General features: G+C 38.4%; 1 protein-coding gene across 2 annotated transcripts; it reads left to right on the top strand.

Annotated features, from left to right (window-relative positions):
• The first annotated feature begins 671 nt into the window (after nucleotides 1–671).
• Nucleotides 672–27,194, top strand: AMN1 (antagonist of mitotic exit network 1 homolog). 2 transcript variants are annotated; one of them, XR_009756192.1, is made up of 7 exons: nucleotides 672–909; nucleotides 6,535–6,667; nucleotides 9,080–9,209; nucleotides 20,114–20,331; nucleotides 22,635–22,691; nucleotides 24,411–24,560; nucleotides 26,142–27,194. XR_009756192.1 is itself a non-coding variant. In XM_061566839.1 (7 exons), the coding sequence occupies exons 1-7, from the start codon at nucleotides 866–868 to the stop codon at nucleotides 26,228–26,230; spliced, it is 783 nt and encodes a 260-aa protein (XP_061422823.1). In that variant the 5' UTR covers nucleotides 672–865; the 3' UTR covers nucleotides 26,231–27,194. The 2 variants fall into 2 exon arrangements, 1 of the variants encoding a protein (XP_061422823.1); XM_061566839.1 differs by having other exon boundaries at nucleotides 24,449–24,560.
• Nucleotides 27,195–27,376: the final 182 nt, after the last annotated feature.

Genomic DNA, 27,376 nt, shown 5'->3' with positions numbered 1-27,376 from the left:
ATTTTTGCACAGCGTTGGTGTACGGTGCTTTTTTTTTCTGGAAGACTTTGCAGTTTTTTCCTGGATTTTTCTGTTTGCTCGTAGTGACTTTAAGATGTTTTCTTGTTCATGTTTTTGTTTGTTGCGGTTGCACCCGATTCAAGAGCCGAATGGCTCACAGAGCGATACCAAATAAATGAAACTGAAAACTGAAACTGCATTACGTGTCCACGCGATAAGCCACTTCGTTGAGCTATCATTTGTGTGGCCAAGATCGCTTCTTAAAAAAAAGAGCTATATAGCTCAGTGGGGCCTTAACCTGGTAAAATAAAAGATGTATACATTTTGATTTAATGCTTTCGTGACTGCAGGGATTCATATTCTTAATAAAAAAATAAAATATATATAAAATAAAATAAATATTTTTTTATAATAAAATAAAAATATATTTTTATTATTTTCCTTCTACGTTACTTTACCAAGAAAATAAAAGCTGTATAGTTTTAGATTTAACAGTACAGTCTTGTACAGTCGCAGCGATTTTAATGAACGCTGGCGTTCTCGGTTGCCACGGCAACTGCACCCGGACGTTCGCGCCTCGTTGTTTGGAATCCGTAGCGCGGATTGGCGCAGCGCGCGTGGTCACGTGGCTCGCGGACGAGGGCCCCTCCCCTAACCCATGCGGACTACGATTTACAAACGCACGCTCTGCAACGCTCAATGGGAAGTGGTGGCGCAGCTTAAGCCGCCCAGGCTTGTGGTGGGCCTACTTCCAGTTCGTTCATTTCCCCCGTCACAAGCTCGGTGTTTTCTTTGTTTGTAAACAGAGTTGTTGCCTTCTCCACCCTCCCCCCCCCTTGTTGTCATGACGGGGCGCGCATAGCCGATGATCCTCGATGAAGAGCGATCCCCACAGACGCTGCTGACTGCGTGAGTTGTTTACTGCGTATTCTGATTTTTTTTTGCTTTCAATATACACTTTGCCTCTCGTCTTGTTGCATTGTGCTTTGTCGCCGCATCGTCGAACGATGTTAGTGTCAAGCAAATAATAAATACACGACCGTTGGGGTTTTACCCGCCCCAAGGGGGTAATTTTCGCGGGCTGCCCCCATGTGTGTGGTGTGTGTGTGTGTGCCCCCATGTGTGTGTGTGGTGTGTGTGTACCCCCCTTGTTTGGGTTCGAGATTCTTGCCACTGTCGACGATGTTTGTAATGTTGGAGGTAGAGAAAGATCTCGGTGAAGGCGCAGCTCCTAAGCAATCGCACGCTCACGAGACGATGGGTCGATGCACGCACGCCTACGCAACATGGAGCAGTCTTTGAAAACAACAAAAAATGGTCATCCTTCAAGACTGATGGAATCTCTTCAATGCCACAATGTCATAAGCTCAGTGAGCATCTACACAAACCCAGAACATTGCACGGAGATTAACACCACCGACTTGCTTTACTGCCTCCAACATTCATCTTTAGGGGTTTCAAATGGATACAGGTGCAGCCCTGCAATTGTTTGATCATACCATTACTGCTGGAAAGGCATCTATTAGAGAGAGCTCCATATAATCCTTCTGGAGGGTATGTTTTGCCTAGTCTTCCACGTTGGCCAGACGTCTTTGAAGAGGTGGGAGCACCCACCCATTTATGCTGCTGAGAAGGACGGGGAGGGATTTAGGACAATTTCCCATTTGTGATGTGGCTGTTATACAGTGTTATGTTCGATAACAAAAAACAGTTCGTATTATTGTAATGGGAAAAAAATAGCATTTGAATGCAGTTGTGCGCGGAATAGGCTACGATTTTGTTTTACAATTTAGGATAGGGTAAGCAACTTGGAAGTTTGTAAAAGAAAGTGGCAGGAAAGTACTGTGGGTGTGATCAGGAAGGTGAGGCTGTGATGGGTGGGACACGCGTGCGGTATCTCGAAGGGCAGGTGACTGAGACAGGCAACAGTGAGTGACACCCAGAGGTTGGCAATCTTAAACGGAAGACCAAAAGCAAGATATGTGGGTGGGATATTGTCAGAGTGCTGAGCAAGTGGTGAATAATTGTGGTGAAAGCATGTCTGACTCCACGTGTATTTTGATATTTTATGCAATCTCATTGTAGCTGTACCATTCATGTAAATTATTTTAATTATTTCGAAATATTTTTTTTAGGCTGTGTTTGTGAGAACTTGGATGACTGCATCACTTCCAGTAAGTTGCCTTTTCATAGTCTACAAAGGCTAGGCCTAATGGTATTTGATATTTATGCAATTTTCCAGTATGTTATTCATAGTATGTGTGCTCAATGAGAGAGAAACCTTTCTTAAAACCAGCTTGCTCAAACAGTTGGTTGCCATCTAATTTTTTCATGATTGTGTTTGCAATGATCCCCTTTAACACTTTATATGTCTGTATGCAGAAAGAGGAATAATGGCCCTGTCATTCTCCAAGTCATTTCTTTTTCACAATTATTTTTTTTTGTAGAAAATTAGTAAATACTGAAGTAACAATTTTTTATACCCAAAATCTGTTCCCACTTTTTCGATGCGCCACATAGTCCATCCGATCAAGGAGCTTTCCCAGTTTTCTTTCTACAAAGGGCACTATTTACTTATTTGCATGACCTCTGCAACTAACTCTTGTGAAAACATCCTGAGATATATTTTTACTATTATAATTTTCAATAACAAAAAATACTGCATTAGTTGTAATATTGTGTGGCATGCACATAATGGTTCAATCATGATCTCTTAAGACTGCTATTTTTTAAATACCAATCACCAACTTCCTTTTTTCTGCTGTCATGCTCACATTACTTGTTTCCAGAAATATGGGTTTTCCTCCTGAATGATGGCTGCTGGATTTGACCGTTGTTACATAAAACACGCATATTTTGGCAAATCAAATATATGAATGGAGTCGGAACTAAGAGACGTAAATTGGGACATATTTGAACTCAGTGAGATGAGGACAGCAGAGAATGCCATACATTTTAATAGTGAAACGGGTTTTTTTTAATCTGAGGAGTGGGATTTTAGTCTCCGGAAATCAAGCATAAAGTTTTAGAATTAAATAATATTCACAGAGAGATTTGCCCAGCTAACAATAAGGATCTTGAATCACTGTAAGTTAAAGTTAATTTAAATATAAGCACCAACATGACTAAATCTATCATAGCCATGACTAAATCTATGAAGAAATTAAGATACTTATAAATAATGACAAAGTAAACTATATCATCATAATGTGTGATTTCAGTGTAAGTAAAAGATGCACATCTGAGCTGAAGCTGAGTAAAGGTGGCATATGGGGATACATGGAAGATAGGAGAACATCTGAATACTGTAGTTTGCAGCCAGCATGAAAATTAAGATAACTGTAATGAACGCCTTTTTCAAAAATGAGTCGTCAATAAAATTGACATGGAGGAGCCCAAATAGAGAAATTGAAATGAAATTTACTTGCTTCTCATGCACAAAAAACTCAACATGATTCTCTTGGACAACCTCCAGATTGTCAGGGTGGTCTTTGTACCCAGTAAATTCAACACATGAAGTGATCACAGCCTGTCACAATGAAAATTATGCTTCAGCATTGCCACACAGAAAAAAATACTAATTACGGGCAAAAATAAACAGTTAACATTTAAATCTAATTCAATGTCATGTGGCTGGTTGTATTTATAATATATTGTGTAATATATAGTACAGTGTAGTAAGCGTTAGTGGCGCCTTCTATTGGCTTTGACATAATTCTTCACGGGACACTAATTACTTGGTTCACTGATGATGGGAATTGTATATTTGTAAGTGTTAAACGTGAGACTTAAAGCAATTAAGAACGTTAGGCAGACCCTTTGTCACGTGTAAAACTAGTACACCTCTCTGCCATAATTTTGGGACCCAAATAAAAGAAGAGATATATTACAGATTATGCCTTGTTTTAAGCATAGACTTGACTGTTGGTGGCATATTAGCTTTCTAACTCTTCCAGAACATAATTTAAATCCGGTGCTATAATTTGCATTCGGGAATTGCTTGTCCACGATCATTTGTATGTATTTTAATATACATGTGTTTTATACCAGTGTTTCTCAGATAGGATATTTAACATGGTGGCAATGGTAAGGGCACCCAATTCACATGGGCAAGATCGTGAGTTTAAATCTCATGAAGGAGTTGACCCAGTCCATCATCTGTCAAAAGTTGATAAATCAGTTACACTAAGTGAAAATAAAATAGCGATTACCCGTACATCATGGGACCTCCTTTGCCAGTACCAAAATACATATTATCAGAGTATGTTTTTTGTCTGCATTCTGACCACAAGTATTGTGGTTAATGCAGACATTATTCCTTGTAAAAGGTGTTTTTTTTTGTTGCCTGAAAAAAGGGGAAAAAACCTATTCTCAAAAAAGCGATTGTTCTATCGATAGATTCATATAAATATTCGGTTCAGTTCAGTATTATTTCGTGACGCAGGTAAATAATATTCAGTTATAGGCTGCTTTGTAAGAGAGACCCACTAAGTACCTTATACGAGATATCAGATCGTTATCATACATAACAACAACAAATAACAATCATTTACAAATAAAGCAACGCAATGTAAGCGCTTCAACATTCAAAGGTATACAATCAAGGGCAAATGTGGAATGTATAACACTATCTCAGCACCACAAAGGAGATGAGTTCAGCTTGACTTGTATATATATGTTCCAATATGTATGATTTGGTAAGAAAGACCTGGTAATCCAGAGCTGTAAAGTTAATGCATGCATGTATTTGTGTACAGCAATGCTTATACATACACAATAACATATTCATTCAGCACCTTGCACATGAAGTAAATTGTGTTTTTGTGAATATGGAAACATTAATTGTAGTGGTTATAGGAAAAATATACAGGCATAACTCGTATAGCTCTCGGGGTGCATTCTTGGTAAATGGAGGGCTATAAGAAACAGCGCTATTGGACAACATTATAACATGGTTACAATGGAGATGCATTACCGACCGCTATTTTTTTTACCTATGAGCTTCATTGGGGTATCAGTAATAGCCTTAATAATGATACTGTAGACATGATAAATGTATTAAAGCATTTCATAAATTAAATAACGTTCAATGATTACATGAAAAAAATACAATAGGATATGTACTCACCAGTGCATTCGGTTAGAGTTTGCATCGGATAAACCACCGTCTTCCGTAAACACATTCCCTGGGAAGCTATAAAGTCCTAACCAATGGGATTACTCGATCCATGGATCACCAATGATTGATGCAGCGATTAACCCTCAATTAATCGATAATCACCGATTCAGGTTCCATAAGTCTATATATGGGCCAAGACACGCCCTTCGGGGCAACGCCATGCCTACTTCCATATATGGGCTGATCCTCGAAGGAACTTTCCTCGAGGACAAAGGGCGTTATAACGAAACATAGCTATAAGAGGAATCGCTATAAGATGTATGCCTGTATACACCTGAACACATTGGACTTATGCCATTTGTACATAGAATAATTACCTTTAAAATAAGTGCACCTTTGCTGATGTGACTTTTTATTTTGTCATCAAAACTTTTTTGATTTCCCTTAGTATCATCGTAAATATGCCAATTATTTCCTTTCGGCAGTTTGATATACATGAAGTGATAAAGTGTTAACTACAATGTCTTGCACTCCATCTAATGGCACTGTTGATTAATTAATGTTCTGGGACTAATTGGCCTCTGGAGGAATGTAGCTGGAAGCATAATGCAAGTGATGCTTCGTAATTTTGTACTCCGTGAAGCTCATGCAAATTCGGATGTGGTTAAACATCAAACCATGGCTTGAGCTTCAAAAATCCTAGTTGCCATTCACCCTCATTACATTTTTATAGATGTACTATTTTAGATTTTACAGGCATGCACTAATATGTGCTGACATTTTTTGTTTAATGCTCAATATAAATTTGTGATTGAGTGTAATTACACATACAATCGAACATTCTTTTAAAAAAAGCTTTGAAAATTCCATATTAATATTAGCGAAGTGGTCTTGTGAATACATGTTTTTATTACAACTGTCAAATATTAAATAAGTATTAAAATTCAGTTTACAATATCTTTTATACATTATCACTTTCAATTTTTTTCACGCTAGTGCATACAAAATATATAACATGAAGCGTACATCTTTTATTTAGTTTTTATGTGCTGTCCATAAATAATGTTAGGAAAACTAGAATTGCTCTTTATTTGAATGCAATTTTCGTTGTTGCCCCGGGTATCCATAACTCATTGTTATAGCTCCAGGCGACATTGCTAAAATAGTGTGACTAGAATAAACTGCATAAATCTACATGGTTTACTTTAAACAGTGTATTATGGGAGGTACCAGTGAAAGGCGTTCCATAACGTACAATATTCGGCATATGTGTTGAACTTCTTTCACACCGTATGCAGTCAACCGTGCTAATCGGAGGTGCGGTGGAAGGACAACAAACTAAACAAAAAAAATATGGCGAGATGCAGCAAGCCGTGAAGACATTCATACAAACTGACCTCGACGTTGTTTCGCAGGAGTTTGCAGATTGTGGCGCGTGCATTCCCACGCTACTCCGGGGACGTGGAGCAGTTGCCACACAACCTCAAAACCAAACTCCTCTACCTGCTGGTCAAGCAAGGAGAGATCACTGACCAGAACATCGGCAAGGTGTGTTTTCTGATCATCAACCACATTTTTTGTTACATTTTAGTAAGAGCGGTATTGCGACTTTGAGAATATACAACGTGTTAACATTTCCAATGCATCATCAAATAGGGTTAAAGTGAATTTGTCTTTTGCTGATTTGATTTCGTTTTTTTTTTCCCACATACCCATTCACATTAGCCCACAGTGCAGTTGTATGTCATTTATAAACTTGCGCAGTTGACACAATTTTACACCTCAAATAAAGGGAAATGGAGAGAATATCTTATTTTATGCTGAGGTCTTTTCTCAAGTGAACAGCAGGCAGAATGGTTAGCCAGTTGGGTTACAGCCCTTTACTGCTCCACTATGCTAAGTTGAGAATTTTTAGTTGAGAATGGGAGAATTGGTTCAGCTGTTATTTGTTGATTGACACCAATTGCTTAAGGGAAAAAAATGCTGTATTGCACAAGTAGGTTTGTGTAATTTCACATATAAGTCATGGAGGGGTTTTTCCAATAAATTACAAAGACCATGACTGTTTACACGCCTGTGGTTGTTATTCAATGTGACAAGCAGAAACGTAAATCTGAGCTGCGCACGTTTGAATTTAGATCTGCATGTGCAACAAATAGAGCAGCCATAACCGTATTATATAGCAGAGCATCATTTGTGCGAAAAATATCCCTTTGACTGCTGCATATCTGCGAGGTAATGCTATACTGGGGATTTTCATGCCCATTCACCAAACATTGTTGCGGCTCTTACCAAAGATGCAGAGATTTGAATACTTCGCACTGGCAAAATAATGTTTGTGAATATTAGCAAGCATGAACAACAAAAAAACAAAATTGTGGGCAGCCGGGCAATGCTGGCATTTTGCCATTACACACTTAACATTTGAGCACACAGACACTCAAGTATCTTAGAGGATGTTAACATTTAATTGAATTAAGTCCTTTCTGACATGTTAGGCATAATGTAACATCATTGCTGACAGTACATATCAAATCATTTAAGGATGAACTACATCAATATACCATTGGAGGGAAATGGCTCTGACGAAGTGCAAAAATGCAGATTATATTAATTATGCAGTATCCAAGAAGACACCAATTACTGGTGATGGTGATGTTAAGTGGTACAGTATGAGTATGCATAGACTCTTAACGACTCACTGATATGCTAAAATTGTTGACCGCATGTAGAGACACGTTGTTTTATACTAAGTCTATTGCTACTTCATATGATTCTAGATCAGGGGTGGGGAATGTCCGGCCCGCGGGCCATATAAGGCCCACGAAATAATTTGGTCTGGCCCTGCCAAGGCAACCACAGGCGGGACTCGAAATTCAATAAATCTAGGAGAAAACCTGGAAAAGCAGTTGCGAGTAGCAACATCATCAATACCAGATAACATCACATGCCTCACCAAAGAGAAGCAGCTCCAGTCATCGCATTAGGGGTGAGTTAATTAAATGTTTGACCAAATATAACAGGCAAATTTTTAAGTTGATACTTTTGTATGTAATGATGTTATAAATATCCAAATGGCTCTTGGCAGAAAAAGGTTCCCCACCCCTGTTTTAGATGCAGCTTGAAAGTTATAATACTACAGTGCGCCTAAATTTGGAAAACGATGCTAATAATTATGCTTTGACCAAATCACCTGGAATGTGCCTGATCCCATCAGACCTCGAAGCTAAGCAGGTTTGAGCCTGGATAGTGCTTGGATGGGCAAGGATCGTGTACAAAAATAGATTTCTACTGGGCATTGTGGTGTAATGTAGCCATGTACCCTTCATGGTCTGCAAGACATAGTAGGGTGGCACTCATTCAACAGTGGACTGATAAATAGACAGGTCGTTCATGTACACACATTTCAGCAACATCTCAAGTATAAATGAACAACAATAACTTGCTGATCTCGTCAAGGAACATAAACCATCACACAAACTCTGGTCATCATCGCAGTGACTATTGGCTAGGAATCGAATGAATACGGTCACTGCATTGTGCACTTTTGGATGCACTTTTCTGGCGGTCTGGAATGCTGTGCCTTCCGATATTAGGGAGCCACTAGAGAATATACACTTTTAAATATAGATTGAAAACTAATTTCTTTAAAAGTGATTTTTGTTTTTAGTTTGTTGTCCTTCCCCCACACCTCTGATTGGGACGGTTGGTTACGTATGGTGCGAAATAAGTTCAACATGCATATATGAAAGTCTAATGACTTCTTTCTGATGCAACTTCGTGGTATTTTGCCTACAGAATGCAAACCACTGAACATATGTTTGCCTATTTTATTTTACAAACAGTGTGATTGCAAGCAGTAGATTGTGCCGTTAAGCATGTTCCATGCAGACAGCATGTAAAGGGTGTGAATGAAACCTGTGCCTTGACCATATCTATCGGTGGGGTCTGTTGTGGCAGTTTGTGAACCCTCAGGTGAAAAAGTTGAACTTCTCTCGGTGCAGAATCACGGATGAGTGCCTGAGGCAGCTGACTTCATGCAAGCTCCTTCTCGTATTAATACTGAACAACACCAATGTCACATCCGAAGGTACATAGATTGCACAACATTCACAAAATAATATTGAATTAAAATAGGCAGATGCTTGATATAGTATATATTCGAGTTTCGTAGCTTAAAATACTTTTCATATTGTACATGTATAAAAGTGTGTGAATGTTGCGTGTAGGATAAGGATACAATAATGTAATTACATTGATAGCACAAAAGAAGACCAAACCCATGTTATTGTACACTAGCACTGCATTTACACTTGATACATGGCTGGGGTGGAGGGTAATGTCAGCACGCACAAACCCAGCTCAACTCAACTGGATGTGGGTGATGTCACCAGATAAATGTGCATGGCAATGTCGCCACTGCGCATGTGCACTTCCCGCCCGCACGCCAGCCAGCCATTCAGGAAGGCAGCCAGCAAAACTTTACACACATAGACAATATTGTGCATTCATATTTGTTTATTTTTGATTGATAAAAACAAGGAATATACCACAATCCATTAGTGATTGATACTGGCCTTAAACTCTTAACTGCAAATGTGTCGGTAAGGTATTTTATTATCGAAACATCCAGTACAAAATTTCAGCAGCATTTTTCAAGTAGCTTATTCAATGCAAGGTATGCAGGAAATGTCACACTACATTTTGCTTATTAAGTATCCGATAATGAACTTGCTTTGCAGTAAAATACACGCATAATGAAGTAATTTGTACCGGGGGGGAAAAATTGCCTGGCTGTGATTGATACTGGTGAAAAAGTATAATAACAATTCAGTCACTCGCAAAGACTTCTCATTGGAAAATGCAATGAAATTCAGATAAAATGCCATGTTGTACAGAGCTTAAATCAATAGGGCAAGTCCCAGTGCTTGTCCATTGCATGACTTCTTGCAGAATTCTCTGTGCGTAGCCCTGATGAATTGCTGATTATCATTAATTTCTGATGAAATGTCAATGCCTTATTCCATGCAACCGATGTTTTAAGAATAAGCATGGGTATACCGCAGAATCAAAGGGCAGTGCAACAATGGGCCAATAAATAAATGAAAAGCGCGTTCATTGTGTATGCGCATAACAGAGGAGCACTCATGCTGCCTTGTCTACCATCACAGAGGTGAGCTGGTTAATCAAAGCCCACTCGACACGACTTAACATTTGTTTAAACCAAAAAGATGCCTTAGCAGAACCTGAATAAAATTTGCATTTTGAGTAACCAGAAACAATAAGCTTGCATTAAGCCACTTGCGCTTTAGCCTATTGTCATGTGTTCCGTCATGTGGCATTGTAATCTGTTTGTGGTCCTTAGTTCTAAAAGTATCCGAATTGGAAAATGTTTGAAGGCAGATTGTCAATAATGCAGGTTAGGATGAGGGATGTTCTGTTTTGTTCTTGTCTGTTGGTGATAGGTGACCCGATGCTGGAAATGGTTTAATTTACAAATAACCTTTTGTGTTTCTCTGCTGATTGCAATAAATATGCAAATTGCCACTTAGAACAAATCACTAGTTTTGTAAAGGTTACTGTGACATACAATTGAGGTAGTTCTTTTACTTGTTAAATTTATTCAGTGCAGTTGTCTTCCTACATTCGTGGGAGTTTTTTTAATAAATCAGTGCGCGCGTGATTTTTTCATAACAATTTACATATGCTATGGATAACGGTTTATTTTTAAATGTGGCCTACTATTTAAACTATATTAAATTAAAAAAATGTAATATTATGTTTTGTATTTTGACATCCAGCACTGTTAGAAATTATTCAATATTAACATCCCTATTGTATAATTATTAAAACCATTTAAAGCAGAACATTTTCTTTTGTAATTGTGTTCTTAAAGAGGAAAAAAATACAATGCTCCCTTTAGGATAAAGCTGGATTCGAAAGGCATTTCAATTCCATTATTGTAATGTTTTCAATTACTGCTATAATGATTATTTCTTTTTTCTCTGCTCCATTTGCCATTACCCTCATTCACGGGACACATTGCGTTTTTGCTTATCGCCCCGCATTCATAGTGGGGACCGAGGTGAGGGATGCAGAATTAGACGAGGTAATGAGAGACCCCTTTCGGTGCCGGGAAGGCATAAGTGGGTGAGGCGAGACCGCAGGGTTACCAAAATCATGACCGACATATTCCATCGTGCCCCCTCTTCTCCCTGCGGGGTTATTCTACAAAGGCTGCCCTTTATCGTTGGGCCACGGCCTGTCAGCACCCGACAAAGGCACGTAATTAGAGCTTCGTTAAGCAAAGGCGGCAAGTGAGAATTGCGGCTGGATGAATGGCAGCCTTGCAATGGCTGTTTTTCTGATAAGATCACTGCAGCCCCAGTGATAAGGTCATGGTTGTTCAAACAGTGGCTCGGAATATATAAACAGCTGAGAAATGTTTCAAATAATCATACCATTATATTGGATTGTGCAAGATTAAAAGAAAGCTTATTTTTGGGTTTCCACTTAATGCTAATTATTATTCATTAAAAACAACTCTAAATAATAAAATATATGTTTTTTTAGAACAATGCAATACAAAGTGCATTGGACCGCATTTATTCTCACGCGCTGTAGGCATGTGCATCATGTATACTTGCTTACAATTTACAGTGACCAAAAAAAATAAATGTATTGCCATGCCAGCACAGAGCTGCATTAAGTCGCAGCCATTACCAGTGCACAACACGTACTGGTTAAGCGCCGCGCTTGCATTCTTCACATTAAATGTGCCTCGAAGTGACTTTCCCCTCATTTGCCACCTGTGCTAATGAAGGAACAAAAAAAAGCAGCTAATTACCGCTCCACGGAGCGCACGGGTGCGGGGGAAGCATAGCCGGCTCCAAATGCAAATTTGAGCATGTCCGGCAGGGATTCTTTTGATGATGCAGTTGAGGAAGGTATTGGGATGTTGGGGGGCGGGGCGGGGGCCGCAGGAGGCGGAGTGTTAATGGAACAGTGCACAGCATGCGGTCAACTGTCACAGCGGTCAGTGGGGGGAGTTCGGAGCACTTGCTGTGTGCTGTCATCAGCTGGCATTTAACTTTTCTTCTGTGCACATTCGAATAACTAAGCAATTCTGTAATGTACTATAAATAGTGGGAACCTTAAGAGGTTTCATGAGTCGAGTTAGAACATTACAAACTTTGCATCAACTTTAAATGGGTGCTCATTTAAACTTTTATAGTTGAATGGTATTGTAATACTTTTACTTCACACATGCCTATATCCTTGATCTCATCAGATCCCGGGAAGCTTAGCAGATTGGAGTGCTTGGATGGGTGACCACAATGCATTCGGGTGTGAAAGGCTATGGAGTAAAGTCCATTCTTCTGTACTGCATTGCTCTTCATCTGCTCCCAGTATTCACCAATTACCACGGTCAATCTTAATGACCCACATGGTATGGGAAGACCCTTATCCAGCAGTGGATTGACTCAAGGGCTGTACGTGAACTTCACAACTTACGTGTATTTTTTTTATAATTAAATATTAATGTCTGGATTTAATGTGCGCTGGAAATGTACGTTTCATGATTAGAATTGATTCTTATGCTTACAAGACACACGTCGAATCACCCGATTATTTATGATTTCTACTGCACGTTTTTAAAACGAAATTCAACAGATTCATAATATATACCATAAATTTTACATGTACCGCAAGTGAAAAAACAGAATCGATTTATGAACTGAATCGTGACCCTGAATAGTGACAATTCATCAATTCATGGAGGGGGAAAGGGGGAAGGATGCATTTTCACATCCCAGATGCACACTGCTGAACGTGAGTGGCAGGGTTAGTAGAAAGACACGGCTGCTCACGTGCAAGCCTGATGTCCCCATTTCAGCCACCGTTATTTTGTTGTTGTCCATGCTCTTCTTAAGTTGTCCGTACCGCTTTGCATATACACATGCTATTGTTAATTGTATTTGGTAGCAAATAAAGCAAACTGCAAATAAATAAGTAAATCCTTAAATAACAGGATCTCTTTGTTAACACATATGCTCATCGCGACAACAAAAAATAATTTAAGTAATAACTGAGTCACGACTATCAGTGCACAGTCGTTTAACACGACTGTTTGTGCACAATTAAATGTAGAAAATAAGGAACATACTTTTCCGTGATATGTTTTGTTCTTTTAGAAAGAAAAAAACAGTGTGGATGTTTATATTAAATTAAATAAATACAATTCTGGAATGTTTTTTGCGTAATATTTTTACCTTTAAACAGTAAAACTAACCACCATCAATACAAACCCATTTGGACAGGCTCATGGAAAGAACATCTGTGTTTGGGTGTGGATTAGCATTTGTTTGCACAATAGCCACCATTAATTGCACCCAATGTAACAATACTTTCGACAATTATAAATAGACAAGAGGGTTCCTTATACTTTCTTACAAGCAGGAAGAGTAAACGATCAGCAATTTAGGAGTGTACATAACCATGTACATTTTCCTTTCCGTTAAACTGGCTAAAGACCATGTGCGCCATGCAGTGTCCTCTTGTATGCTATATTTTAAAGTCCTCACACAAAGTTGGAGAATTAAATATGTTCTATCTATGACCTTTCAGATTATTGGCTGGTGATGTCGTAATGATCCGTTCAGTATGAACGAATCCGGTCTATCATGAACTTGACCATAAACACCTTTGACCTCTAGACCATCAAACATCCAATACTTATTACATTTTCATGACGCTGTAATTTTGCCTTTTATAAAATGTGTACTTGTAGTCTACTGTACGTAAGTGTGTTGTACAATCATATATTTTTACATTCGACTTTTTCGTTATTGTTGTCTAGTGGCACACGCCTCTAATATATGATTTTAAGGCAAATATTGGTGGTTCACATTGATCAGTGAAACTCTCAAACCACATGGTGTCTGTGGCAGCTAGAATGTGTGGACCTTTGATAATCTGAGAGCGTTATCACCATAAGTGCATATGTTTTGTCCAAGTACTCCGATTTTTTTCCCATATGAAAAACATTTACAATCGGAGATGTTCAAATATCCCAATGCAAGGCCTACCCTGAAAAAGTCTTGAAAATAAATAAGGCTTTCATGGATAAATAAAACACTGTACATGATGTGTTGTACCGTAGAGATGTTACTGCGTGCAGTTTTATCATATTTACGTAAGGTTATCAGAGAGAGGTTTCGTAAGTAAAAACACTGAAGAATGTCAATCACAAATAACTTAAATTGTAATTACAGTAAACATATAAAGATCACGTACCCTTAAATATTAACAAACTACACATTTTAAACATAGCTTTTGGGTATAAGCAAATAATGCACCGCTTTAAGCGGCCCATTAAGTTCTGTCTTCAAATTAAAATTTAAAGTTAAATTTCAACGTGGGATAAATGAACACACCGAACAATGTGTTAGCTCGGGGCAATGATATAATTAATGTCAGCTGTGACAGGACTAATGAGGCCTCTTTACAGTGACCCCTGCAGTCACGTGATGGAGAAACATCGCACCCTACTGGCAGTGTTTACCATACATTAAAACCGGATTTCCAAATTCTCGTCATCACCGCCCTGCCACGGTATTCTTCTTCATGTTTACCAAATTTTGTTTTCATTCAGAAACAAACTAAGTTGTTACATGTCATGCTGCACATGCCTGATGATTGGCAAACAGGTTCCACATGACAGAGAGTGCATTGATTTAAGCTAAGATGATTCTCTGCGTTACATGGGACACGTGAGCACATACACACATTCTCTACTTAATTGATTCAGTGCTCGCCATATGCTGGACTTGTATACCAATCATCAGACACGTGGGAATTGGTAAACGTGAAAAGTAATCAAATCGCGATGTATTGATCCCTCAATAAAAATTCTTCCTTATGCCTAAGAAAGATTAATCAAACCATGCGTGCAAGAAAAAAAAAGAATTTATGCATATGAAACGAAAATGATAGGCAAATGTTACCTTTAGGCTAATGGAGCGAACAAAACTTTACAATTGAGTAAACAACATAAAACAAATACAAACAGTATTTAAAATGTTCTATTTACACAGTATATACTTTGATGTTTTGAAAATTTATCGAATCATTGTGGAATTGAATCTTAACATAAGTGTGATAGGTCTTGACGTGACTGGCTTTGGGACAGCTTGCATTCACAATTATTTTTACTTGGAAGACATTGCATTAAAAAACAATATTTTTTCATATGAATACTGAAAAGCAGTTCATTCAGTCACTCTTATCCTTTGTTTCAAAATAAAATTCCATTAAGACAACAAGTTCCTTTTTATAAGGATTGAAAACAATACTGAAACGCTATTTGCTTGTATGCATCTAAAACAAAAGCATTACTATATTCGATTAAATTGTACAAGTAGGCATATGCAACCAATGATATCTGCTTGAAACATTTTTTTGCAAAATGCAGGTGTCATTGTGGGCCACAAGTTATTGAAAAGCTGGACCTGAATCATGACTGAACTGAGAGGGAACTCAGAGGGTGCACTGCAGAATTAGAGTATCGATCTGCCTCTTATCTGCTTTCTCTCCACAAGCCCTTGCTGCTTGTGTGTTGTTGCCCTTCCTTGTGCCTCAAATAGAAGTGTGCTGAGGATGGGCTTTCATTTGTGGCCAGGGCACCAGGAAATGTGCGTCATCAAACATTGTTAGACACGTAATTTACTGGCGGCGGAGAGTCTTTCTTCTCCAGAATCCATCTTTATTCCTTTTTCTGGAAACGGTTTTCTTTAGACTCATCAATCTCTCCTTAATCGATGGTGAACGGCGTCTACAAGACATTGTGGGTGACCGATTTGAAGGCCTTTTTGTCCTTGCTGGCATAAAAATTTAATGCCGCTAGAGATATTATCTTGCGGAGCCGTCATTCATTCTCTGTGCAGATGCTTTTCGGACACTTTATATTAGAGAATATAGCACGGGAAGTCCGTAGGACATCACGTAGAGTGCATGCAAACAAACACAAACTGGAAAGCAGGGAAGAAAAGGATCGTACATTTTTGCACTTGAAAAACAAATCCTTTTCGGGGCTTCGCAAAACCGGGGGAAGAGCCATGTTAATTGATGGCTGTGTAATGTTTTAATTCACGGTAATTTGCATGCGTTGGCACAGTCGCTGTGGACCGCGCCAGCAGTAATTTGCATGAGGCTCTGTGGCAGGATGATTGCGCTGGAATAATTAGAGGTGTCGTTGGGAGCAGATGGCAAGGAAGATGAATGTCGTTCGGAAGCCATCTCGGCGCTGTAATCCATATGCCGCGGCCTGTCGGTGCGCGTAAAACACGCAGAAACGGGCGGCTCTAGACACAAAGGGCTCACAGAGGTTGTGCGCTGGATGCAGGCTAATTGTCACCTTCTAAACGGCGAGGTTTTTATTTATCCCACTCTCGCGCGACAATTGACCCCCATAGCAATGCATCGGCAGAAATTGCGGGCAGCGTTTGTTGGTAGCTAAATCACAGGGTTTTCCATTATGCATGAACCCATCGTGTTCTTGCTGCTCGCCGCGCAGGACATTTATTTCTTAATGTTCATGAATGTTTAAAAATAAATTAATTGCAGCTTGAAGGAAAGGAATATTTTATGCAGATGTTTCCTGAAACATTTATATTGCATGAAGCAGGTTTTGAGGCTTTTTTATTAGAATAAGATGTAATAAATCTGTGTTTTATATAGAAAACCATACCAGGCATTTCATATATAATATTTATTTGTCATATACATTTTTAGTTTTTAATAAGGCATAGCTGTTTGGCTCCTATAGTTAATATGTAATACTAATCAAATTACAGAAAAGTACACGTGTACCGAGTAATATTATTCAATTAATGTATAACCGTGCATGTTTTTTTTCTTTTTAATATGATTTCAATATTTGTACATTTATATTTTTACCTAACTTGGATTGCCTTGGTATATTTGAAGTCTTATTTTTAGTAAAAGGTTTTACTAAAAGCAAGCACTGCCATAGAAGCGCTGTAGTTGTATTGTAGTATAAATGCAGCAATACACGTGAATGAGACATGTAAATTAAAGGACATTCTTGAAAAGCCAATTATTTTCTTTTTAGTCAAATACAAGGTGGAACGTTATCGTAATAGCCACACATTATGAAAACTAAACAGTTATGTTTAATTGAAAATTTCAAAGAATGTTTTTGTATTGCATATTTCTCATAAAAGCTATTAATGAGATTCTTCTTCCAATTAATGGATCTAAAGCATAATTTCTGATTTGCTACATTTGGTTGAACTTTATGTATTAGATAGATAAATAATTACGTAACTTTTCACTTTAAACTGGTCTTCCCAGCTTCCTTTTGTATTTGGCATTTGATGTTTTTGAGTGTACCTGTAAAAACATATTTCATTGCTCGTACAAATGCATTGTATTATCTTTTGTATATTTTGATATCTGTACACGGATAAAGCAATTTAGATTTTTTTTTTACCAAACCGATCTCCTCCGGTCTCAGACAAGAAGCAGATGTCTTCTTGGTTCTTTCGGTAAAGTCACGTAGAATGGAAATAATAAAATAATGAAAATAAAACATAATAACATAATTCTCACGACGTTTCGGCCGCAACGCAAGTATCCGCCCTCAGGTGAAGAACAGGTCTGTTGAGGAGACAGAGAACCAAGAAGATGAATCCCTGCAGTCACGAAGGCTTTACATCGAAAAGAAGCAGATGTTGAGCCTGAATTAATGTCCGGATGGGTGATCATTATGCCCTTAAACCAGGTGCAATAGGCATTTTGGGCGATAGGGGGCAGTGCAGAAAATCTATTTTTCTACATTCACCCCACATTCACTGCTCACACTGACCTGCGTGGTTAAGTGTAGTTCATCATATATCTATCATGGCCGAATGGCCTACAAGGCTTTTTGGCACCTCATCCAGCAGTGGATGAATAACAGACATGCTGTCAATATTTATTTTCGTATTTTTTGTAAAAAATTGTAACATTCAAATATGATCCCAAAAAAAAACCTATTTGTGGAGTCCACACATGAATGTGCATTTCCTTGATGAAGCATTTGTGAATAGGAATATCGGCCGTCTGAATAAATAGTAATTTTAGCTATTCTACAAATAAATGTACGTCAACACACTACACACACGGGTCTGAGAAAAAAAACGATTAACCTACCAGGCTAAAGAGGAAAAAGCAAAGATTCAGGCTGCAGCTAAGGTTAATGTAATGCAATTTGAAGGAAATAGTGGTGGGAAGCCAGTGTTGAAATTGATTGGAGGCGCTTGAAGGGCCTCCATTTACAATATTTAAAATGTACTTCAAACAAGTAATTCTGTTTGGAAATGCTGTTTGTTATGCCTCAAGTGGTCCCAAAATAACAGTTTCACGTTGAGTGCTTGACCCATCCGCAAACCTCTCCAACAGCATGGCCAATTTCAGTAAAGCCTTGCATTATTTCTTTTTTCATGTTGTCACCACTGAATGTGGTATAACATTAGAGGAATGCTTTCCAACAGGTGCGTGTGCATATAAATGTGTGCTGCTTTGACTATACCTCAAATTAAGCTTAATATATATAGTTTTAATGTACGAATGGCTACATTACCGTTGAAATTGCATTTATATATTACTCATGGTTGGGTCTGTACTGATCTGGTGGTCGACTTTGGACCATTTGGAATGTTTTAATCCCAGGAGTGGCTTGTGTTCTCACGATTCAGGTGCTATAATTGAACATGGGTGACAGTTCCTCCATCAGTTTATTCTGTTAAATGGATACATGATATGTTTGGCACAGCAAACAGCTCAGCGTTGGTATTATACAGCCAAGATAGTGGCTCATAAAGAAAGTATTAATAGTATTATGCTAATTATTATTAGGCATGTAATCATGCGTTGATGGTACATTTAAAATGTTTTCTTTAATTTCGGAGACATCGAACGCATGATTTTCAATTCGTATCTGTTGTATCTAATGATTTTCATAATCCCTACAGCCTCAGGAAGTGCTACATCCACCACAATAGATGTGCATGTTTAAAATATATATTTTTGCCACATTTTTACCATCTTATTAATAAAGTTTATTGTTTGTATGTATTATTTGTTTCATTAGCCTAAATTTTACAGTGACATATAATTGGCATTCAATGTGCACACAATGCAAATGTTACATTCCAATGCACACAATTGTATGTGTTTATTATGATCATATAATTACATTTTAATTAACAAATTGGTGTTTTATTACATTCCAAATTATGATAGTACACCTTTCTAATGATCATTTAACCACTTGCATGTGATAATTGGTTCTTTACCCTTCTATCTGGCAACAAAACTGACACCTTTTTACAAGGAGTCATGTTTGCATAGACCGCAATACCTGCAGTCATAATACAAACAAAAGAACATAACTCTGATAATGTGCACTGTCCTTGAAGTTGATTGGTCCACACCCGAGACAGCTTTTGTTCTTTTGTTTGTATTATGACTGCAGGTATTGCGGTCTATGCAAACATGACTCCTTGTAAAAAGGTGTCAGTTTTGTTGCCAGATAGAAGGGTAAAGAACCAATTATCATATTTTTACTGGCAAATGAGGTTCCCAAGGAAAGCTGTCTCGGGTGTGGACCAATCAACTTCAAGGACAGTGCACATTATCAGAGTTATGTTCTTTTGTTTGTATTATGACTGCAGGTATTGCGGTCTATGCAAACATGACTCCTTGTAAAAAGGTGTCAGTTTTGTTGCCAGATAGAAGGGTAAAGAACCAATTATCATATTTTTACTGGCAAATGAGGTTCCCATAGTGCACTTGCATGTGCTACTGAAACTGAAAACCCTAGATTTGTGTTTGTTGCTCCAAATGATAAATGACAGCATTAAGTTGCGTGCATGGGATTGTGCCTGCTTTTCTCAGCAATTGTGTATGTACTTGTGCTTGCACGTGCAGGAGTGGAGATCTTAGCAGCGTGCTGCCCATTGCTGCGGGACGTGGAATTGTCGCAGTGCACAGAGCTCACCGACCGGGCAATAATAAAGCTGGCTGCATCCTGCCCACAGCTATGGATCCTAAACCTGAGAGGATGCCATCGACTGGGCGATGCCTCTCTTCACGCCTTGGGGCGTGCCTCCTCATCCTTGCAGTTCATTAACTTTGCTAAAACGCAGGTATGATGTTTGCGTCACATGCACGGGTATGTTGACGTGTTCCGAGCACGCTAAAGCAATGTGATGTCTTTTTTTTATATGTGTACGAAAACTGAACAAAAGTTTGTTCCGTAAATATATAGGGTTTGTGGCAGCATTTCCATCGGTTCAGATAATAAGAATGTGCAGATCGTACGACATGATGCAATGCATGCGTAATAAGATGTATTGTGTTTACTATCTGATTTGCACAAACAAGGTAACTTGAAAGCAAATAAATGTTTGCCTTTATAGCAAGGACACACGTGTTTTTTTCGCTAAACCTGTTTAAGCAGCGTGCTTATCTGCTCCGTCCCAGCTTTGATAAGACGCAAGTAAATTGACACACAAGGTATAGATCTGCCTTTACATATGCTAGATAATCCATTTCTTTGTTGTCTGTATACGGAATGCACCAACGTCATTTACAGGCAAAGTTTTGTACGTGCACTTTATAAATAAGCTAAATAATTATAGGTTTTACTGTTTAAATTTTGATTTAAAGCTTTCGTGACTGCAGGGATTCATATTCTTGGTTCTTTCGGTAAAGTCACGTAGAACGGAAATAATAAAATAATATAAATATAAAACAATAAAAATTCTGACGACGTTTCGGCTGCAACACAAGCAATCATCATCAGGTGTGACTTTACCGAAAGAACCAAGAATAGGTTTTACTGTTTGTTGAATTATTTTATTTAAACCTAAATCCAGTTTTTGAAAAGAGCGACCAGTTTTACTTCAATCTTGATTTGAAGCTTTCGTGACTGCAGGAATCCTTACTCTTTGGTTCTTTCGGTAAAGTCACATAGGTAGAAAAAATAATAAATCACGACATTTAGATCGCAACACAAGCAACCGTCATCAGGTGTGAAACAAACACAGCAGGAGGACTGCTACTTCATTAATGCATTTTCTATTTTCTACATATTTGGCTCATACAATTCACACTTTACCACATCTAATACAATACTATACTTAGTGTAGGCCAGAAAAATTGAGATATTAATCATCATTCTGACAGTTATCCTTGCCTTCATCGGGAATTGAATTTGGTACTTCTGCAGTGGTATTTTATATTTGTATATTTTCAAATCAATTTATATGAGCCGTTGACTATTAAAAAAACTAATGTTTTTGGCATTGCATATGTGGTCTGTGCATATTTTTAAGGCTGATTGCCAGGACACACAAGTACCTACACTGGCAGATGATTTATGGTGTTCCAAAATGACACTGACACTTTGTTGGCAGTAGAGTTATAAATGCCAGTTGGTTGTCCATTCATTTCCATCTCATTTTTTGCACCCTTGGATAGATTTCCCATCTCTGTGTAGGGATGAAGCGGCTAATTTAACCAGTTTAAATTGTTCATATATCTGCAGAATTCACCCATGAGCTCTTGTACGTGAATATTTGCTTAACAGTATAGCAAATGGCACAAACGCAGACCCTCTGAAACCTCTAATAATACTATTTTCATATTTTTCTTTGACATAATTTCAACACTCAAATTGTCCTTGGGCTCTGCATTTGATATCTTACTTTACCAACCTTTATTGAATTCCCACATAATTGAACTTCTGAGTGGCCTTTGGTTTTGGCTAATGTTAGACTTTTTTCAGAATTGTTGACCCTGGCCATGACTTTGGCTGAACGTTGACTCATCCATCAGTTAGACAGGAAAACACACTGAAAACTGGCCAAAACACATCAGGGTGACAACACCTTTCACATCTGAATTGTAGCACTTATCAAACAGAGCGGCTTAGCACATGCCACGTCCCTCCACTCTCCCAAAGTTATCGTTTATCCCCTTCGAGACGTGTTCTTGAACATGCTGTTGCTAATTTTGGGACGTCATTCGCCTTGTTAATTGACCCCCAAAGATATGATAGCTCGTTATTAATAGTACATATGTGTGGGATATATATATTCCATATGATTGTTTTTGTGCAATTTTGCATTTGATCTGTCAATTTAATTTCCTTAATCGACATTGTTGCTATAGTCTTTAAAATGCGAATACATAATTTTGTCGTCAATGAAAATAAATTTTAATATTTAGGAGCTCACGGCAGTGCATCTCATATAAAATGATTTATTTTAAAACATCATTGTCATGTTCAACAAAATTTGAATAAATTTTACATATTTTTGGTGCATGTCATCAAAAAATGTGTTTTGCGACCTTGTGGGGATGAACGTGTGTGATTAGATTTTTCACAGCTTGTGTGCTGTTTATTGCTGCTAAGTGAATACATGATGTTCATGTTTCGGGACAGGTGACAGATGAAGGTGTGATTGCGCTGGTGAATGGGGCATGTTCCAAATCCTTGGAGGTGAGCTACTTATGCATAATACGTGCCACGAAATTGGTCATGAATCTTTGCTGAGGATTAGAAGCAAAAAATATTCCGAGGCTGTGGAACAATTGGTCTTCTGCTTTTTGCAGTGTGCACATGCTCAAACTTTCAAACATTATACACTGCCAACCTAATGCCCAGGAACGTTGCAGTTACATGAAAGCCAAGTCACGATTTGCTGTTGTTAAATAATATTTGCCTTTTTCGTTGTAGGAGTGGAGTGATTGATCAGTTGTTAGTGGGCAGCGGTATAAACCTGGCGACTCGAGTTCGATTCTCGAACATGGCAAACATGATTAGCAGCGTTGGCTACACGTGGTGTGAAATAAGTTCAACATACGTGAATAATTGGCAAATGATATCAGAAGGAATCCTGCCTTTCCCTCCTTTCAGTAAGCCACACTAACCAGCGTGGTCAAGTATGGTAACATCTCCGTGACCCTTTCGTAGATTGAGAACGGTTGTATTATGTATTGATTATTTTGATTAAAACTAGCACAGGCACATTCATTGGAGCAAATTTCTTTAGTGAATGTTTTCATAAGCTCGCTCGCTGCTCTGTCTTGTAGGAATGTGTAACTTGCTGTCTGCATTGCATACTCTTCTTTCTACCGCACGTACATCATCTGGGTGTCTCTGCAGCAAAAGTATCCGTTGAATTTAAATAAATATGGTCTCGCAGTGGGCTTCCAACTCTTAATGGCCATTCGTCCATTAGACTGACACAGCTAGAATGTGACGGATTGTACATAGTGCACTCAATATGCACAGTGTGCTATGGTTTGAGCCAGTGGGAAGCACGTTCCCAAATTCTGCTGCAACAGCAGCAACCGAAACTGCAGCAGCACATTTCTGCAAGTACACCTATTTGTTAAAAAGACTGCCACATATCCGGAAATGTATAGCAAACATGGGTTTCGTTTTCAAAAGTGGAATTCAATTAAGATGTTATTTGTAATCCTGTGTACCACTGTGTGATGCATTTGAATATATAGCTCACTTTAGTTTCACATCACCTGATGCTGTATCCTGACACTTAAGTTTAGTACGTAATGATTTTTTTTTCATAAACCAAATTTGATCATTGTGGGATTCATTCTGCAATTGAAATCAGTTTTTTTTAATCCTAAATAGCATGTTTTATTTTCCACCCAGCCCTGCATTAACAATGGCTTTTAGTCATTGTATAATTAGGTTATTCCACCTGGGAAATAGTAGCTGTGGTGTGATAATAGTAGTCACAGTTGTGATAATTATAACAATGTGTGTGGTCCATTCATTAACATACAATAGTCTTTGTTTTTATAATCAAGCTGTAATCATCAGATGCATTAATATAGAAAATTTCTTACACTTTAATGTTGTGCAGTGTTTTCTTATGCATGCATACAATGCTTTGAATTTTTATTGTCTTGTTTTTGGAATGAACATTTTTTTTCCCATAAAATTGTATAGATTATGGTTGCCTTCAGATCAATGAGCAGAATCTGCTAAATGAAAATCTACTTTTACAAAATGTCAGTCATTTTCTGAGTAGAAATGAGCATCCCAGTATATTTTATTTAACATGTGTTGCGGATTTTTTTCTTCTTGTTTCTTTTTTACAAAGCCTCTATTACTCCCGAGGAGGGTGACATGTTTTTGTTAAATAATTTTTTAGCTGCTGGGGATTTATGTGTGTTCGGTGTGGAGCAGAGTGCGCTATGCATCGCTGCATGTGCCTCTGCCTCTAGGAGGTGCACATGGACCACTGCCCGAGTCTGACAGACAAGGCAGTGGAGGCTGTGCTCAAGTCCTGCCCACAAATTAAATACCTGCACTTCCACGAATGTCCTCTCATGACAGGTCAGAATGCATTTAACGCTGTTTATGCTGTGGGAGGGTGGTCGGGGGGGGGGGGGGTGTTTACAGCGGTGGCACACTGGTGAGCGCATAGCAGAGGTGGGACAAAGTCATTGTTATGCAAGTCCAAGTCGAGTCTGAAGTCATCAAATTCATGACTCGAGTCTGACTCGAGTCCAAGTCACATGACTCGAGTCCACACCTCTGGCGCATAGCACTGTGAACTCGTCCACCTGAGTTCAATTCCCAGCCATCGCTAACATCAGTGGTGAGTGACACCTGAACCTGTCCTGGACACCCCTTTACCAACTCTCATTGACCGGCATGGTAAGGTATGGTCAATTAACTCACATGACGGACATGGCTTGGGGAGGCCTGCATCCAGCAGTGGATTGTTAAGGGCTGTAGATCGATGCTGTTAAGGTGGCATCCATGCAGGTTGTAGGGGGGAAATGCAACAATGGCTAAGGTTATCAGTCAATCAAATCAATTTGTTTAAATCCAGGTTAAACCCTTTTGACTTATTCATACTCTATTGTGTTGTCATACGAGTGCTGAATTTAAACCATTTCGGGTCCTGATTTATGGACCTATTCTCGTTCAGAAGTTTTTCTAGTAAACCCTCTGGCCTTGTAATAATGACAGATATTTTCTGTATCATTCTTCATGGTGAATCGTAGCATTTCTATGTTAATTAATTTCAGGGAATAGTTGTCTATTCTGCTTCAAGGTTTGCATACTTCTACCACATAGTTTGATTATAATGGAATACTCGGCTCTGCATAATCCCCCAATTCAATTAATGCATCACTACAAAGTGGATAACATACCTGTGCAGCTATACTAATCATGGTGGTGTGTATTGTATCCTTTTTAAAAGCACACTGGCATTCAATTGATTCACCAAGCCTTTCAGCTTTCCTCAGATAAATATGCTTTGTGCAATGAATACAGTAATACGCAGACCCACACAGCATATGTCATGAATTGCTGTTCAAATGTCGCTTCTCCCCTCTGTGCCCCGAACCTCTAGAGTGTTGTGGCTTCGTGATCTGTTTGGAGAATTGGAAATTATTCTCTCCAGGTGTGGCCTGTGGAGGTAGTTAAATAGTAAATCCCTGCTATTATAATCAGACTGGTAGAGGCACTTTTAAGACAGCCACCACTTCATTTATTGCTCTTGGCCAGTGCTGATGCATATTCCGCAGCCTATCATCGTAATATACCACTGCAGTATGTAGTACGACACAACTGTGTGATGAATGTTATTTAGTATTCCATTGAATTGGTTCGGTTTTTGCCAATGCTGATTCGATGCAGCTGTACAGACATTTTTACAATAATTACGGTACATTGAAAGCAGTTTTTTAAGTGGCGACAAATATCCATTGCTCACTTGGTATCCGTGTGAAATGTGTGCCTCCTAATTTTTTGTCGCCAAAGTGGAGTTAATACGTCCCTTGTGATGTGAAAGAAACCCATGCCAGATTAATCTCAAAACATGCTGTACCTTTGCTATGTGCCAAGCCACCGCACAACAGGACCGATTGTGTGTGTGTGTGCGCGTGCGCGTATTTGTTGCAGAGCATTCAAGGGTCATCTTGGACGATTATATGCAAGCCCACAATCACTTGCAGTCTGTGACCTGGACAGTGTACTGGAATGATCTATAACTGCGGAAGCAGTGGTTTGTGGACCTGGATTGTATGTGTAAACAAGCTATATGTGGGAACACATTCTAAATCCATTATGTAGATTTGTGTTTACTTAATTCACTATTAAAACATGAAAGGGAGGCATTTACAAGAATATACCATCACGTTGACAACTGGTGTGTCAAAGATACCGTGTAACACTGATGTTTGGGGATATGTGTTACAACGACATCGTATTTATAAAAGAGTGTTGTAGAATATTAGTTTTTTTAACTGTAATTAATGTTACAACCATATGTAAGCTTCATCATACTATAAGTAATTGGCATGCCTTTTTATAGACAACGGGCATTTAAAGGGACTAAATTGAAGAAAGTGAGTGACTTGTGTGGTATTATTTGTAATGGTTATTTTATAACAAACATGCTAGTTGCTGTTCTAAAACCTTAAATTGTGGCTTGAGTAAATAATTGCTCAGTATCAGGCGAGTCTGCTTCACACTAAGACCGGCCACTCAGCTGGGGAATGTTGTAGCCTTAAAAAAAATGTTCTTAGCCAATGGACCACTTTCAACTGTGCCATTCTTGGCGTGATGTTTGCCATTTCATTCCACGAAAGTGGAGTTTGTGGATGTACCCACTTCAGCTGGGTCCACCACTTACATAAAAAAATATTTAGCAATGTCAGGCTCTCAAATACCTAAGCAATGAATTGAGAGACATTTGTACAACACTAATACATATGATTTGATTTGCTGAATGCTTAACGTTTAATATTTGATGTATTTATGCATATAGATTATTTTATTTTAAAAGGTTTCATGTTGCTGTGTGCTTATCTGTGATCTGTGTTAAAAGTTGACATTCTTTGCTTTGTACAAATTGAAGATTTTTCACTGGAAGTTTTTTTTTATCAACAACGTTTGTTGTGTTTAGTGTTGATGTTTTTATTTCAGAAACAATGAATAAAATACATTATTAAACGTCCCGTTTTCATGAAATATGAAAAAAAAATGTAATCCCATTTGAGACGCAACATTGTAACATGACCAAACAATTGAGGTAATCTGTCTTAAGCCAGTAGCTTTGACCACCGCGTTTGTGTATGTTGCGCAACAAACACTAAGCATGTTCTCGTGCCTAAATTTAAATTCGGTGGAGACAA

Source organism: Lethenteron reissneri, chromosome 37 (assembly GCF_015708825.2).
Source record: "Lethenteron reissneri isolate LAM-NWPU_2019-01 chromosome 37, ASM1570882v1, whole genome shotgun sequence".
NCBI lineage: Eukaryota > Metazoa > Chordata > Hyperoartia > Petromyzontiformes > Petromyzontidae > Lethenteron > Lethenteron reissneri.
Note: the sequence above shows the minus strand (reverse complement) of the source record. Positions and strands in the feature narration are given on the sequence as shown.

Excerpts from the sequence above, each read along its gene's own strand:
- AMN1 (XM_061566839.1), top strand. The coding sequence starts at position 866 with ATGATCCTCGATGAAGAGCGATCCCCACAGACGCTGCTGACTGC. Across the intron at positions 6,668-9,079 it reads CTGACCAGAACATCGGCAAG|TTTGTGAACCCTCAGGTGAA; the intron begins GTGTGTTTTCTG and ends CTGTTGTGGCAG. Across the intron at positions 20,332-22,634 it reads TTAACTTTGCTAAAACGCAG|GTGACAGATGAAGGTGTGAT; the intron begins GTATGATGTTTG and ends GTTTCGGGACAG.